At 45.3% G+C, this 17,901-nt stretch overlaps 1 protein-coding gene across 1 annotated transcript in view; it reads left to right on the top strand.

The window, feature by feature from the left end:
* LOC144755474 (cytochrome P450 2G1-like) overlaps window positions 1-17,901 on the top strand; it is a 662,651-nt gene that overhangs the window by 262,724 nt on the left and 382,026 nt on the right. The window contains exon 4 of the mRNA XM_078644447.1: window positions 15,826-15,986. Within this exon, the coding sequence (XP_078500573.1) occupies window positions 15,826-15,986 (161 nt within the window). The remainder of the gene's footprint in view (window positions 1-15,825; window positions 15,987-17,901) is intronic.

Raw genomic sequence — 17,901 nt, 5'->3', positions numbered from 1 at the left:
CTTGACCCCCAATTGCAGGCTCCAAAGATCTCTGGAGGACAATGAGAAACCTGCCAAGTCAATCTGATGAAAGTGAGATGCAGTTGGGCAAAAGTATCAGGTTGCTGCCACTCAGAACTTTTATGCAGCAGCATCCATTTCAGCAGTACATCTCAGAGAGCGTATCCAGCCTCATAAAACACTGTTCAGCTGGAGCTTGCAACCGTGCCCTGCTGGAAAAGTCCAAGCTCCAAAAAAGTGACTTAAGTTCAAACATAGGAATCTTCACTGGGTGAATGTGCCAAAAGTATCCGGCTGGTGAGGGACATTCCGTGTGCATTTATTTTGAATTTCTATTTTTACAATCTTTCCCACTGAAAGTCAACAGTTTCACTGGGACCTCTTACAATGGCTATCCAGCCTCCTGCACTCTTCTCTGCTGCAGCTTGCTATTTTGCCCAACTGAGGATTTTTTACTTCCATTTCAGAGTCTAAGGGGCACATGCATCATTGGAAATTGCATTCGCAAAGGGTGCCAATCGCAAAATTCGCCCTTTTGCGAATGCAATTTCAACTTTAGGGATGCATCATAATTTATGTTTGTTTTCGCAATTTAAGGAATCGCAAATCTTTTTGCGATTTCTTAAAACATTTCCAAAGTTAAGGATTTGCAAATTTAAAAAAAAAATACATGCATGATAATTTGCAATTTGCGATTCCTTAAAATTGGCAAATTAGAATTCTTAAATTTAGAAGAAGTCAGACCAGGTGGTAAAATGTGAGAAACAATCAATGCAGGTGAAACTCATTAGGATAGTATTTAAGGGGCCCCAGAATGGCTCCAAAAATATCTCACAATGGCAGCACTCTTTGTCGTGGCACGGAGGCTGAGAGCAGCAGCAAGGAGGAGAAGGAGGGTACATGAGAGGATTTTTAGAGTTCGCGTCACCTTACTAGGGCAGACATAAGCTGAAATATATAAGTATAGACTCAATGCTGACAATGTTGGATTTGATAGATGAATTAGACCCAATCTTGCAGAGACATACACGCAGGATACAAGCCATACCAACCCATGTACAGGTCTTGTGTTCCCAACACCTCCTTGCTTCGGGGTCCTTCCAGGGTGTCATAGCTACTGCTGGAGGCATGTCCCAGAGTTCCCTTTCGCTTTTCTTTAATGCTTTCCTCAATGACATGTTGCAAAGGATAAGGCGTCACATTAAATTTCCCAGCACACCTCAGAAATTGTTACAAACAAAATTAGGTTTTTACAACATGGCACATTTTCCCCATGTCATTGGCTGAATAGATGGCACGCATGTCCCCATTTGTCCTCCATCTGAAATGAGTACATTTACCGCAACCGGAAATGTTACCATTCATTAACATTCAGGTAATATGCAATTCACAAACTATAATCAGTCAGTCAAATTTGCTTTATTCGAGATAAAAACTCATAAAAGCATAAATACAAACAGACCATTGTTACTACATGATATTTACAATGACATATTTGATAATACAATTAAAAAAGCTAAATTTATAAAAAGAAAGCATTTTGACGAAAGAGATTTAAAAAACCAGTAAAACAATCAATAATCATATATTCAAAGGCTGGTAGTAGTCAATGCCCTATGAACTTGTACATCTGCTTTAAAAATACAGTTAGACGGTTAGATTTTCCTCACACATATAAAGCTGGAAGAGCACAAATTGCAGCAATATATCACTCCTGGGATAAGGCTTTTTTCGAATGGCCCACATCCAACCGCAACTGTGATAACCGGTAAGGTGCTGGTGGAGATTAGTCTTAATGCCACTATACTATCCCTAGTGGTTAACAACTTGCACAGTGCTTTAAGTCAAACCCGTTGGGGATAGAGTAGGCCCTGCAAACAAAAAAAATATGGGCAATGGTCTCTTTATCATTTTTACAAGCCGGGCACATATTGGAATTACCATCAGCCCATCTACCAGTTAATGCTCTTATTGGGAGGGACCCTACTCTAAACTGGAAATAAAGCTTCCTGTCTCCGGGTTTTGTGATGCCATCCCAAAAGGGCTCCAGACTGGGCGAAGCTTTAATCTCCAGAAAACTGCCCTCCATAGTAGATGGATCAGCGGCATTCCAATTCCGGTAAGCGACCATTTCCCAGTACTTTTCTTTTAAGATGTCTTTAGATGGGAACGGGGCTACCTCCGGATTCTCCCACAACCCCTGCAACCCCATTCCCACCAGGGTTTTACTCAGTTCCTTCAGCCACGCTATCTTATGGAAATCATCCATTTTGATTACGTCCAAAAATCCCTGGGCATAGTGGTCAAGTTCCGGAGTAACCCAGATACGTCGCCAATATAGTAAAGGTCGTAATCTAGCCACATCAGCTGAGGCCTTTCTTCCTAAGTCATAGCGCAATGGTTTCATTGGTGTGCTTTTAGGGAGATCGACAAGATTACGCAAAAATTTAGAGATGTTAAGTTATCGTAACCCCATATTTCGGCTCCATAACGTGCCGAGTTTAGAGCTTTTGCCTCATAGAATTGAAGTGCTGTCTGTATCGGCTTAGTCAGGGATTTTCTGTGCTCTACAGGTATTGCTCCCGCATTTTGACGAAGTTTTAATGCCGCCATTTCTCTATGCATCCCCCATTTAACACCTTTTACCACATGGATGCCCAGATAGACAAAATCAGACACCATCTCCACCTTTTGACCATTCATAAAAAAGTTCCCTCTGAAACTACGGTGTGGGTTAAATGCCATGAGCTTTGTTTTTGCAACGTTAACTTCCAGCCGACGGTCAGCACAGAAGTCCTCAAAGATCTTCATGGCTCGCTGTAAACCACTTGGGTTTTGGATATGATAAGCGTGTCGTCCGCAAATAATAAAATAGGAGTTTTCACTCCAGCCATAGTAGGGGCATCTACACATCCCAAAAGCATGCGTTCAACTACCCCGTTAATATACAATGAGAAGAGCGTGGTGGCCATAGCACAGCCTTGGCGCACCCCACGCTCTACCGGGAATTTGGGAGTGACTTGTCCCTGCCCCCCCCCCACTGTATTGTTGCATAATTAGACTCATGCAGCCTCATCACTAGCGTCAAGATCTCATGTGGCATGCCCATCTTAGCTAGCACATTCCATAGCTGAAACCGTGGCACCAGGTCAAAAGCTGCACGTAAGTCGATAAAAGCAGCATAAATGCTGCCTCTACCTAGCACTACCGTCTTCCAGTGGAGTAAAATAAACGAAAATATCTGGTCAGTAGTGCTAGTTAATTTGCGAAACCCAGCCTGAAAAGGGGACAGAATGTTTTCCCCTTCTACCCAGTCTAATATTTTCACCAGGGTCATTTTTACGATCACCTTTTGTACTGTGTCAATCAGGCTGATAGGCCTGTAATTCCCCGGCTGTGTTTTGTTGCCTTTCTTATATACAGGGATTATTATTGCCCCTTGCCAAGACTTTGGTACTGGCGCCCCTGATGCCACGGCATTAGCCAACTTCATAAGATACAAGCCCCAGTGCTTTTTGTCGTGGAGAAAAACATCCGCTGGAACCCCATCAGGCCCAGGTGCCTTTCCCCTCGAGACAGATTTAAGGGCCACTGCTACATCATTAATATTAAAGAGGGGGTCCAAACATAAAATATTATTTACAAGTTTTCCGTACCTATCCTCGGGGCGGCATGCATATTGGGGACCGAAATGGTCCAGCCAACTACTCTGGGTTACATGGTTTGTAGGTGGTTCGGGATTACCTCCTTGCCCCCACTTAACAATACTCCAGAAGAGTTTAGAATCCTTTGCAGTACAGACTGTTATAAGATCTTGCCAGTGTTGTTCGTCCCATTGTTTCTTTGCCCTAAGTATAGTTTTCTTATAAACCTGCCTAGCTTTTCTGACAGCATTCGGGTCCCTTCTTTTAATTGCATTTCCTGAGGATGTTCATGTAAGTCTGCAAGCATCGTCGTACCATCCCACTCTTTTTGGCCGTTTATTTTTGCCCATAGGCTTAGTTACTGCCTTAAAGAAGTGGCCCCTTATACTTTAAAAAAACCTGTCATGTAAATTAGTAATTCCCCTCAGGTCATTTTCTTTTTCTATACCCCCTACTGTATCCATCGAATGGCCCACATCCATCCCAAGAGCAAAACCAAGAGATTCGGCGGTCGCCGCTTCTCTCACCTGGCTCCTGCACTCTGGAACCTTCTCCCTCTCCCCATTAAATCCTCCCTTTCCCTCCTGACCTTTAGGAAAATGTTGAAAACCCACCTCTTCCCCACCTCTGGTTAGATCTCGCCAACTCTGCTCCCCCCTCATCTATTCTGTCTATCAGTGCCAGGAAGCTTCGGTGTCAGCGCGCTTTACAAAACGCACTTTACAAAACGCACTTAACATCCATAGCAGAAGTGGCTTTATCCAGCTTGTCACTAATGTTCTCCAACACCCTGCCGTTCATCACGACTTGGGCCCACCTTACCCGCCTCAGGTCATTTGTTGGAACAATGTCAGCTAAGGACTCCTTGACCGTATTTAACCCCCCTGGCTCACTTCCCCACAACTGATGGGTAATGCACAGAGGGTTATGATCACTCTCCTGCCTGACAACTACCTTCATATCTTCCATAAGGTGCCAAATTGCCATATTACAGATAACATAATAAATCCTACTTTTTGAGCGACCATTGTCGAAGGTATCTTCGCCATGACCGTCACTCGCAGTTCTGCCGTTCAGTGCTCTAAGCCCTCTTTCACAGCATATTGCATTAATCTGGATTATGCTATCGGTCCATCTATCTATAGGATTTAGATCCAGCTTAGGAATCCCTCACTGGGAGTCTTCTTCTTCTCCTGAATACCAGTCACCTGCTATAAGTGGCTCAAAGGTCATGTTTAGATCGCCAGCGATTATCATGTTTTTTTCGCATGGCTGTAAACCAATCAGATAATCAAGGGCAACCAAAACCTGGGATTTCCCTCCACCTGACCCTCTGACATACAGGTTAATAATGTCCAAGGTGCCCGAAGAATCATCCGAATATCTCTGTTGTTAGTTGGGAGCTCTACTACTCTGTCAAAAAGTTCTTGACGTAACCAGATAGTTAGCCCCCCTTTTGGGCGACCTTTGGGTCCCTTTAGTGCCAGCACAAAAAAGTTCAAAAAACCCTGGAGAAACTGGGGCTCACATGCCCAAGTCTCCTGGAAGAGACAGATATCAAAAGCCATAATGAAAGAAACCCATTCAGGTGATTGCAATCTGGTGCCCAGTCCCGCAATATTCCAAGAAATTATCTTACCCCTATCCCCACTAAATCTTTGCTGTAGCCCCCTGGTAACAAGGTTAGATGCACTTAGACTATTTACCCATGGAGATTTAGTTCCTGTTTCTAGATCTAAATTTGAAACATAGGATACCTCCCCCGCACTAATGCTGGGGAGGTTGCCGTATACTGGGTTATCCCCTGGCTGGCCCACATTATCAGTCCCCTCGCCCCCTCTGCAAACAACATTAATGTATCTCTCTCTTGACCCCAATATTTCATTGGGCATTTCACCTCTCCCGTAACTAGGGAGTCAATCTATATTTTCCAGGCCTGAGCTGCTATTCCTAAGCCTGTTTTTGCTTAAGGACATGGGGGAAACGTGTGAAAATGGAAGAGGGGGCACCTTCCTGAGCTGTATGCCTGAATAGGTAGGCGGGCTAGATCTAAATTCCAGTTGGAATACATTTTCAGCTGAAGCCTCAGAGCACAGCATTAATTAGATGACATCGTGGGTTTCCCCAGGGTGGCTCAGTCTCCTTGCTTTTACTATATCATTTCTTTTGACTGATCTACAGCCTCTGACGTAGCACAGCCAGTGTATGGCTTTGTTCGTCAGAGAGTCTACCCCTTCCCTGAGACCATTATCCCTTTTATCTTGCCTATGAACATTGGTCATGTATATTTTACTTGTAGTAAAATTACCCATCATGTATGCATCTCCCCTACTAGGCTCTGAACTACAGTTTGATATCCCCTGGATTTGATGTTTAAAGATATTGCTTTGCGGTAGCCCTACACTCGATCTTGTTGCCTTTTGTTGGGACGACCCCGATAACCTGCTGCCCTCATTAGGGTTTCTCCGTGTCCTCTGTTCACTAGGCCTGCATTGATTTTCTATCATATTTGTTATTGAGGAACCTTGTACCCTGCTAGTGGTAACTTTAGTAGTGCTCGATAAACTTTTCGCACCTTCATCTATAGGGCGAGTCTGAGGTGCTTTGTTACCCATGGATTCGCATTTATCTAGAGGTGTACAATTTCCTTTAGTTGTGTAAGCAGTAACTTTCTGTTGAGTAACCCCAGATTGGGCCCAGGGATTAGCCGGGGCAGATTTTATTACCGGAGTTAAATTGATAATTAGTATTTTTATGGCCTCAATCTCGTCTCTCAATAATGAGACTAGTTTGACTAAGTCGCTGAGGGTTCCTAAACTATCAATAGCACTTGTAAGATCACCATCGATTCCTGATATTATATTTTGGGAAGTATTAACTAGATGACTAGCAATGACGTTTGGTCCCTCATGCTGTATATCTGCTAAAACCGTGAATCTATTAGAACATGGTATAGAGTCGTTTTCAATTACATTTTGGGAAGGAATTTTTCCATCATGACCAGGGCTTTTATCACCAGGATAACCAGGATGACCACCCTCCCCACCTTAGGAAGCCCTTTTGTTATTTGGTACGGTGATTTGACCACAGAGGATTTAGACTGTGCTCTAAGCATATCTGGGATCGTAATAGATGGGCCTGTTACCTCTTGCCCATCATGTACTACCCCACCAACCTCAATGAAAGAGCCCAACATCCCAGGGGTCCCTGTTTTACCAGTCAGAATTTCTTGGCATTCATCAACAGCCGAGTCAATCCTATCAAGAACACAGTTCATGGCTGCGTGTTTTGATGCTCCCTTCAATTTCTTTCTCTTACTCTGCTTTGGTCGCTTGACCGACTCAATGGCCCCTCCCCCTCCTTCCATCGATTTACGCTTGCCCATGCCTTACACAATGTTCGGAGATAATAATAATATAATATTCACCAGGACTGTTAAATCAATTTGACACTATCAAAGCTCAATTGAGTGGCTATAACAATAGCGTCCGCGATGTTTAATTCACCTATTCAGAAGAGTGTTCCATGGGATGATACCTCTTCCCCATCAGACCGGCATTCAAATGGAAATGTCAGTGGTGTGGCCCTGCCTGTCCTCTTAGGTCCCCGGACGGCCACAGACGGCCCGCCCTTTGCCCGGGCTTAGCCCGGCGCAGACCCGCACGCGATCCCGCGACGAGGCGGCTGTGTTCCTTTTTGTGCGCCTCCTGGCGCCGGAAATGCGAGTGGCCGTGGCTCCTGCCACTAGGACGTCTGGGATCTGTAGTCCAGATGCCCCTGGGCCCCCCTCCTCACTGCGGCCGCTGGTAGGTGTATGAGGTGCGGCGGCGGGAGGGGAGACAGGAGACAGCTGGGCAGTCAGTAAAGGCATCAGGTAAGGCTAGAGAAGTGCCCCTGATGCAATGTGGTCCCCCACTCCACCGGGGCTGTGTTCCCTTTTTGTGCGCCTCCTGGTGCCGGAAATGCGTGTGGCAGCGGCTCCCGCCGCTAGGACGTCTGGGATCTGTAGTCCCGATGCCCCTGGGCCCCCCTCCTCACTGCGGCCGCTGGTAGGTGAATGAGGTGCGGCGGCGGGAGGGGAGACAGGGGACAGCTGGGCAGTCAGTAAAGGCGGCAGGTAAGGCTAGAGAAGTGCCCCCGATGCAACTATAATCACTGACTTAGTTGCAAGTTACCCTGGAAGTGCCAATGATTTTTACATTTTTAGATATTTTTTTTTTTTATTTTTTATTTTAATTTGTATCTTTTTCCAAGAAATCCAATACATGTTACAGTACACATATTTCAAAATACACATTAGTAAACAAAAAAACAACAGAAATAGCAATATAAACATATAAACCCATTTCAGCCGCCCGCTCTACTTTCCTGTAGCAAATATCTAATTCCCTCCTCCAATTTCAGTGATGACGAGCCCTCCCCTAATCTACCCTATTCTTCCATTGCTCACTGGGCAACCATATCCTTTCGCCCAGTGCTCTTGCCCTTCTACCCTTCCCGTAGCATTCTTGTTTTTTACAACAACCATCACACCTGCTGATTTGTCTGACGTGCCATTTCAGTGACTGTTTACCACCCCACAGTAGAGACGCCGCATCTTCGGTGTGTGCATCCAATTTTTCACAGTTCGTTGCTAGAACTGTATCAAACCCTAGTGATCTTTCTCACATATATTTTTCGGTTACAGTTGTGCTGTTTTGCATACGAATACCTAGTGATCCCTTGGAGGGTCGAGTGGTCGATAAAGGGATTTTTAGCTAGATAAGTGATTGTTTGCCACTCCTTTGAAATATCGCCTCATCCTTGGTGAGTGCGTCTGCTTTTTCACTGTTGATTCCTAGTAGTGCATTAACCCCAAGTATTTTCTATGATTTATATATATTTTTGGGTTACAGCTGTGTTATATGTCATTCACTCACCAAGTGAATCCTTGGAGGATTGAGCAGACGGTAAGGGACTTTGTATCCTTTTACTATGGGAATTTCACTCCCTTTGAGTCGCGGTAGTTTTAGTTATTTATAAGGCACTTTTCATTAAAAAAAATCTTAGTCGGGAGACCTATTATAAGCCGGGCGTAAGCGGATGCCCTCTTTTTGTCTCGGGGTTCAGGATTCTGAAACTCCTATCAGGTAACTTGTTTGCACAGTTCATGTGCATTATATGTTTGCGGCATGCACTCTTAGCTCTTAGTTGTTTGTAGAGCAGTAGGGGCACTTGGAGGAATAATGCATGGGTAAGTGCACTTGTCCTTTCTATTGACCACTGGTGGTTAGTTTTGGGTCTCTTCTGGATTTTCTTTTTGTTTCTCAAAATTGGTCCAGATGAAACATGAGGGTTTGCTCATTGGCCTGTGATTCTGTATTGAAGTTACTTATATGCCTAGATTGCCATTGTTTTGGATACTTTGGTGCATGGATTGAGAACCTTGTGAATGTGTACATGTGCATCATGTATTGTGCTTCACAGTTGAGGTTCTTATCTGGAGTCAGAAAGTTGAATTCAGACAACTAATGTTTCTTCATTTCTAGATACACCTGACGAAGGGCTTCTGTTATAGCCCGAAATGCATTGGGATGTACATTTCAGCCAGTCTTAAGAATGTCAAGACTGGCTTTCAAGTGTGAACAACTGTACCAAAAATCATGTTTTTGAATTCAATATACTTGATTCACATTGTGGTTTCAAGTACTGTTTGCTGTATGTGTTTAGTTTGGGCTTGTTTGATTAATAGTTTGATCACATGTTAAAATTAATTTGTCATTGTTTACATTTGTTTAACCCCTCACGAGGGCTATTATAGTGCACACTGTATCTGGGGCATTAGCTCAAGATAGTTTTATAACTTACTAATAGTGGTAATTTCAGACCTGCAATTTAAAAGCCCACTTCCCTAAAAGATGTATTTTTAAATTGTGAGACCAGAGAGACCAACCTCAATTTTTTCATTGGCTCCCAATTGGCAGATAAACTTGTAAGATGTTACCAGGCCGCTCCAATGCTAACCTATGGGAGGGATAGGCCTTGCTGTAGTGAAAACAAAATTAGCAGTATTTCACTATGAGTACATGTAAAACACAACAGGATGTGTCCCACCTTTTAAATACAATGCACCCTGCTCATGTTTGTTCCCTTGGCCTAACTTAGGGGTGGCTTACATATCATAAAAGTGAACATTTGGGTCTAGCAGGTGGGTGCACTTGGCAGGTTGACATGGCAGTTTAATACTGCACACACAGGCACTGCCGTGGCAGGTCTGAGACACCTTTTCAAGGAACAATCAGTGCTGTGGATCCACTATTAGCATTTGACTTACATGCCCTGGGCACACATGGCACACTGTGCTAGGGATTTACAGTAATTAAAATATGCCAATCATAGAGAAAACAATTACAATTACATTTTAGGCAGGAAGCACCTGCACATTAGCACTGGTCATTAGTGGTAAAGTGCACAGAGTCCTACCATCAGCAAAAATGAAATGCAGTACACAGTCAAAAACAGGAAGTCAAAGGCAGAAAGACAGGGGAAACCAAGCCAAAACATGCCAGATCTAACTCTGATCATAAACTGTAGTCCATATGGTCGAACTGTCACTATATCTTAGGTATTTATCTTAGCACAGAGACAGGGTGGAAGAAAGGGTTGAAAGAATTGTCATTGGACGCACAGATTTCACATTTGCCATTATTTGGTACATTTTCCTTTTTAAACAGGCTGTGAAAGGGTATTATAGTGATTCAGAGAGGAAGGCTATTGCCACGGTCTTTTTTGAACTATGACAATGCTCCCACATTGCCCCAATATTCTACCAACAAAGGTACAGTTGTTTTCAGGAGAACTATTTGGTTGTTAGAGAAGCCCACCTGATGTGGGACATTTCATAGAGCATTAATTGCCTGGTGGTGAGATCTCTCCAGTTGGGTCAACTCGCCTCACTGGTCATTACTTGGGTAATGAAGTCTACATTACGCTCAGAGGTGGAGCTGGTGAGAGACTAAGCGAGCGTGCCAGGTGAAGTTGTTGCATCAATCACACTTGCTGCGGTGAGAAGGCAGGCGAATAAGAAACAGTGACAATTTCCGGGGATTGTAATGAGTGTGCAAGCTTGACTCATATTTTATAGCCTTACAGGGTTTGGAGCGAAGGCCCATTGGTTCAGAAGAGGTCAGCAACTACAAACCACATAAGGACGCTCTGTTCTATAGAAATAATCTAGGTGATGGTTGTGGGTGTGAATACAAAAACTAGTACAACTTGACACATGATCTGTTGAGTATCTTGAATGTGCGAAGTGATCAAGCTGAGCGCTAAAGGTGATGTTGAGTCACATAGTAGAGGTATGTACAGCACATAACATCACAGGGTGCCACTGACCTGTGCCATTCCAAAGAATATCACCCATGGGAGAAGCCAGTGATTACCGACTGGCCTATAGGGTCCAGCGCAGTCCCCCATGGAGTTGCTTGCAATTTTTTTTTTATCAATGACAGACAACAATCTCAAGCTGTCTAAAAAGCAGCTAAAGACCTTGCTTTTTAACTAATTTAACCTTCCCCATGCTCCGTACTCTGTGCTGTCTGCAGTTGGCTATCATGCCGGGACATTCTTGAGTATCAGTGCACATTACAAATGCTTTGTAACATAACATAACATAACATAACATAACATAACATAACATAACATAACGAGGACTTTGTCTAACAATGTTGCTTCTCACAAAGTAGTTAAAGTAACTAAGGGCCAGATTAGGATCGCTGTGAATCCGCATCCTCCGGGCAGGCAGAAGCCACCGCCGGCCTGGAGGATGCGGATTCACCGCTGCGGACACAGAAAAGACCCCCCGCCAGATTAGAATGGCTGGGGGGTCATTTTTCCGTCCGCCGCTTTTTCGCCGCGGTCGCCTTCCGACCGCGGCGGAAAAGCTCTAATATGGTGGCGGTGTCGGACACAAGTGTGCAACTGTTCCCGCACATAACGGCTCAGATGGCAGCGGATATGTGAACTATGACTCTGAAAGTGCAGTTTGGTAATGTAGCCACAAATTTGTCCTGCCTACTCGGAGGGTGGGATCCGTTACCTAGACATATGTTGATTTAGGGGGGTGTTATGAAGGTGAGACTTTAAGTGGATAACTGCTACAGGACATTGGCTGGTCGCACCCCCCCCCCCAGGCATAGGCACCCCTGAGATCAGTTTATACCCCAGTTGGGTACGATGGTTTGGTCCTTCACAGTTCAGAGAGGGGGACCTTTTAGTTGGGGAGTTCAGTACAAGTTCCGCACTTACACCATATTGTATCATGGCAGCATTGTCGAGAAGCAGGGCAACGTCCAAAGTGAAATACTCTCTTCACCATGTCGACCCCTAATCATTATAAAGTCTGCACCTGGAATGTGAGAGGGTTGGGTTCAATACACAAAAGGCACATAGTTCTAGCACAATTGAACAGGCGACAAGTGCCCATAGCATTCCTACAAGAAACTCACCTGAATAGAGGGGAAGGTGTTAAACTGTTACGAAAATGGAAAGGTCAGTTATATGCCACAGAATATTCAGCGTTCTCTTGGGGTGCCGCTATATGGATGAGGAATACTGTCCTCTTTAGAGTGTTAGAGCAAAGGATTGACAGAGATGGGAGATTTGTGTTCCTGAGAGGGGTACTGGACGGCCTGTGTATAATTCTGGGCTGTATTTATGAGCCTAATTCGGAACAATCCCAATTCTTCCAAGATGTAAGTAAGGTTTTATCAGGTTGGGTAGCACACAATTGGGTGGTGGGTGGAGACTGCAATGCGGTGTTGGATCTCACACTTGATAGGTCACATCCCCCACTACACGCCACGGAAAGTAGAAGACAGGCGGAGGCACTGGCGGCTTGGGCAGAGGGGTGGGCCCTGGTAGACACATGGAGGATAATGAATGCGACCAACAGAGAATATACGTTTTACTCCCCACCTCACAATCTACATACTAGGATAGACCGCATTTTCTGCTCCCGTCCATTGTCTGAGGCCATAACGTCAGTGACACATATGGGAAAAACTCTGTCAGACCACAACCCTGTGGAATTGTCTTTACGTTGGGAAAGGCTCCCCACACCGATACCGACGTGGCGTTTGCCACCCGGCTTACTGGAAGACCCGGTCTTTCGCTCAGCTTTGCTAGACGCCACCATCCAGTATTTCACTGATAACGAAAACACGGCTAGCACTGGGTAAATAGAATGGGATGCGTTCAAGGTAACAATACGCGGGATTGCGATGGGAAAGAAAGTGGGGGTTAGGCATGAGATTCTAGACAAACTTAAGGCAGTGGAGGGAAGCCTGGCAGGGTTGGAGACCGAGGCGGCGGGCACGGGTGGCAATCTCACCCAACTCCAAGAAACACGTATCCAACAAGCGGAACTACTAGAAGAGCTCCGTGTGATTGACTATAGGGAATATACATGCCGACAGCACAGGCAGGCGGACAGAGCTGGTGCGATTAACACGTAATACTCCTGAGTACACCCCCATAACGGAGATAAGGGACACGGATGGGCGGATAACGCAATCTCAACTAGATATTAACACTGTCTTTAAAACTTATTATACTACACCGTATGGCCCGCACACCTCCATCGAGGAACAGAAACTGAACTTCTTCCTTTCAGACATACAACTCCCACAATTAACACCTGCACAACAAACTGAACTCTCGAAACCCATCACGATACCAGAAATCAGACACGCCATCATGGCATTGCCACGGAACAAGTCCCCTGGGTCCAACGGTCTGCCGGCGGAATTCTACCTAACATACATTGACACCCTAGCTCCAAGACTCCATACGTTATATAATGAGGCAATGGCAAGTAACACACTGCCGGGGACAACGTTGCAGGCAATGATAGTATCCCTTCTGAAGCCGGGTAGGGACGCCTTAATGCTAGAGAATTACAGGCCACTGTCTTTATTAAATACGGATTACAAAATCCTCAGTAAGCTGTTAGCGTCCAGAATGTCTCAATATATTGCAGAGATAATACATCCGGACCAGTGTGGATTCGTGCCAGGGAGGAGTACTGCACTGAACTTACGTAGACTGAGTCAACTAATGTTGTCAGTTGATAATACTGGGGGAAAGGAGGGGTGTATCTCCCTAGACCTTAGACAGGCCTTTGACTCACTGAGGTGGGACTATATGTTCTCAGTGCTGGATAAGTTCGGCATCCCACCGCATACGTTAAATGGATTAAATTACTATATTCTGGCCCCACAGCGCGCGTCAGAACTAATGCGTGAATATCAGAGCAGTTTGACATTAAGAAAGGTATTAGGCAGGGCTGTCCCCTGTCGCCCCTACTCTTCATCATAGCGTTAGAACCCCTATTGGATAAAGCTTCGAACTGTGGCAGCCCACAGGGGAATGTCCTGTCTGCACACCCAGCATGTCATCTCCGCCTATGCGGATGACATATTGCTCTTGGCAGTGACCTTACAGCCCCTCCGGGCCCGCTGGGAAACGGATGTGGGCAGAGCACTCAAGGACACTGAATGGAAAAAGGCACTACAGTACCCCAAGAAAGTGGTGCGAAACCCGAAGTTTAAGTACATCCAATTAATGATAATCCACAGAGCGTACCTAACACCGCACAGACTGCATGCAATTTTCCCGGAAATAGAGAATAGCTGCCCCAGGTGCAACACAGATGATGCAGGTCTCTTGCATATGTTCTGGGAATGTCCTAAACTTGGATATTACTGGACGCCGATACAGAAGGCCCTGGCAGCAGTGGCACCGGGCAGACCATACGAGACCAGGCAATATGGAATGTTGGGGCTGGGAAACACAGAGAAAAAGAGTAGTGTTGCCACTAGATTCGTAGATATGGCTTTGTTGCTAGCGAGAAGAGCGTTAGCAATGAAATGGAAGTCAACTAGGCCGCCAGACATCGCCACCTGGCATGGGGAAGTGCTGCGATGGGGAAAGGCAGAAGGACTAGAACTACAGAGAGAGGAGCGCAGGGGACTTAGGAAAACGCATATTTCATTGGACTGGAACTCGATATTACTGGAATTCAAAATAAACGCTCCGACATACATTGAATGATAGCACACGGTAATGTCTGTTTTATGTCACAGCACCTCAGCATTGTCACCGTGTGATGTTAGGATGTTGGTAATAAGTGGAGCACCCGTAGATCACTTGCAGGAAAGGATGCAGCAGAAACCAATACGTTAAGCAACGAATACACTGTTACAGTAGGAAAGTTGACAAATGTACCAATAATGCTGTTCTAATTTGAAGGTCGTTACCTGAAAGAATGAGAATTGTATGTTACGTAAGTGCTGGGGAGGGAGGGGGGATGGGAGTTTTCGCAAGGTTTAGTGTTAAATGGCTACGAAAGAAAAACTGAAAACTGCATTGTCTTTACCAATCTGTCTCGGAAGCACTATTATAATGCTGACTATTGTAGTGATGATATAATGTATGTAACTGATTTATCAAAGCAGCAATAAAAACAACTGAAAAAAAAAAATGGTGGCGGTGTCTATCAGACACCGCCAGCAATATTAGGATGCCGGCGGAGACATGCTTTTCCACGGCGGGTTTTCTGCCATAGAAAAGCATGTGGAGTCTGAGTATGGGGGCCCGTTGCGGGCCCCCAGGGGTGTTGAGGGGTGGGGGTGAACATGGGGGGTACCTATGGTACCCCCCTGCCTTTGCATGCACGAAGCGGCAGGCACCACGCGGTGCCTGCCGCTTCGTGCATGCAAAGGAAAACATGCACATTTAACCTTGCGGCGGGTGCTGCTTGAAGCAGCATCCGCCGCAATGTTAAATATAGGGGATGTGACCGCCAGGGTGGCAGTCACATCCTAATTCCGAGGGAGGGAACGCCGCAGCCCCTGCGGACATTCCCTCCACCTCGGGGGTGGCGGACGGACGCTGGTCCGTCCGCCATCCTAATCGGGCCCTTAGTTGGAGAAAGATTCTCTCCCTGGAGTGACACTGCAGACTAGGGGACAGCAGGCCTGAACCTAAGCTCTGAATTAGTGCATGTTTCTAGATTGAACCTGTAATCTATGCATCTGGGTAGACTTTACTTTGTGAGTCTGAGAATCCCTTCAATACCATGCTGCACTACCATATTTCCGCACATGGCAATAATCTGCAGCTTTTCTTCTTTTCTCAAAAGGGTTGCCCTTTGACCCATCACTTCACTTAAGCAACGCAGCTTCCAATGTAACCTGTTCTGTCATCTTTGGGAAACGGTTTGACTATCAAGATACAGACTTTCTTCAATTACTTAGAATGATCCAGGAGACAGCCGTACTCGCAAGTTCCTTAAGTGGCCAGGTAAAGTATTGTTTCCTTACAAGATTTGTGGGGTATGATTACTAGCAAATGGTATAAAGCTGTCTCTGTTGGGCATTGCTGTACTGCTTTCGTCATAGGACAGTCAAGTCATAGTTGTGTTTCTGCAATATCCTTAACCCATACTATGCAAGTATTAGCCCTAAAATCAAATCAACAGATGGTGCTATCAGTTCTTTTCTCAATTTTTATTCCCAGGGGACATTTATTAAAAGTTAATGAAAAGTATACAATTAACCTCTGATAGTTACTAAGCACTTTAAAAATTGTTGCTAGTCTCTCTATCTCCAAATACTATTCATCTGGCTCTTCATGGGAGGTTTTTCTGAAGTGTAGGAGTGAATGAGTGTTATGAAGATCTGATGGCAGAGCATTCCAAATTCTGGGCGCATTCCCAGAGAATGAACTGGTTGTGATTTTTCTTTCTTACATTTCGGCAGAATCAAGTTAAAATTATTTGAGCTTTACAAAGGCGTCTTTTGGCCAGCTTTTGATAGTTTGTTTGCAAGGTAGATATGTTTTTCAGTATAGAGAGCTTTGTGGGTTATGCAGGCCATTTTGCATATAGTCCTCTGACTTTGATTGGTAGCCAGTTTTTTAAGAGTGGGAGTGATGTGATCATAGCGGCTCTGCCCAGAGAGGAGTCTAGCTACTTTGGTGACTTCAAATTTCATAGAGACAAGGTAGATTTTTGGGGTACAGGGGATTGTTGCATTACCATGGGGATGTTTGACGGAACCACACAAGCCAATTACCATGCATGGCTTTACAACGTAATCATTACAATGGTCGCAAAACTACCATTGCAAGTCTTTAACCCGCAAGTCTTGGCCACTCATATGCCTTTACTGTGCATGTCTTTACAACAAAATGTGAGTTGTTAAGGCATGTATAGTAAAGGCATATGTGTGGTAAAAATTCACCAGAAAAGTATAACCCCTAATAAAAGTTTATATATATATATATATAAGCGGTTAGGGGAGATGAGGAGACGGCGTGTTCCACAAGCATGGGAGGAAGGACGAATCCCCCTGCAACTTCATGTACCTGCTCCACGCAACAGCCTCCAAATAACAAACGATGGACATTGCATCTTGGGACTGGTAGGCGCAGCAAAAATAACGGACTACCAGGGCTGCTTGCACTAGGCATACACCTTTAAGGAGCAGGACTGTGTGCAATCAATCAGGAAGGGCGGGTTAGTATATCCGAGAGACACGAACCTTCCTGATTCACTTACACCCATGGCGCTGAGGAAGGCAGATAATATGCCGAAATGCATTCGCCTGTAGTGGGTGAAGGAGAGCTGCCATTTACCTGTGTGATGGAATAAAGCCGGTTTCTCAACACTCCCCTGCTGTGGTCTCTTCACTTTTTCCCCGGCGAAAGTGTGGAGTGTGATATTTTCAGCGCGGGTTCCAGTTACGCGCAAAGAGGCCCCCGCTTTGTTAAGTTGGCTCTGGTACAGCTGGTCAAAAGGATATAATCCGGGTTACTGGAATCACCAGAACCCCCCTGCTGGTTCGGGACGTGACATGGCGGTGTAGAGGCCATCCAGCCTCACGCTGGGCTAGGCTTGATTTCAGCCTCGCCCCCGCCCAAAGTCTTTCTGATGACAGCGGGGTAAAGCGGTTAGGGGAGATGAGGAGACGGCGTGTTCCACAAGCATGGGAGGAAGGACGGTTCCCCCTGCAACTTCATGTACCTGCTCCACGCAACAGCCTCCAAATAACAAACGATGGACAATGCATCTTGGGACTGGTAGGCGCAGCAAAAATAACGGACTACCAGGGCTGCTTGCGCTAGGCATACGCCTTTAAGGAGCAGGACTGTGTGCAATCAATCAGGAAGGGCGGGGTAGTATATCCGAGAGACACGAACCTTCCTGATTCACTTA

Source organism: Lissotriton helveticus, chromosome 5_1 (genome assembly GCF_964261635.1).
Source record: "Lissotriton helveticus chromosome 5_1, aLisHel1.1, whole genome shotgun sequence".
NCBI classification, from domain to species: Eukaryota; Metazoa; Chordata; class Amphibia; order Caudata; family Salamandridae; genus Lissotriton; species Lissotriton helveticus.
Note: the sequence above shows the minus strand (reverse complement) of the source record. Positions and strands in the feature narration are given on the sequence as shown.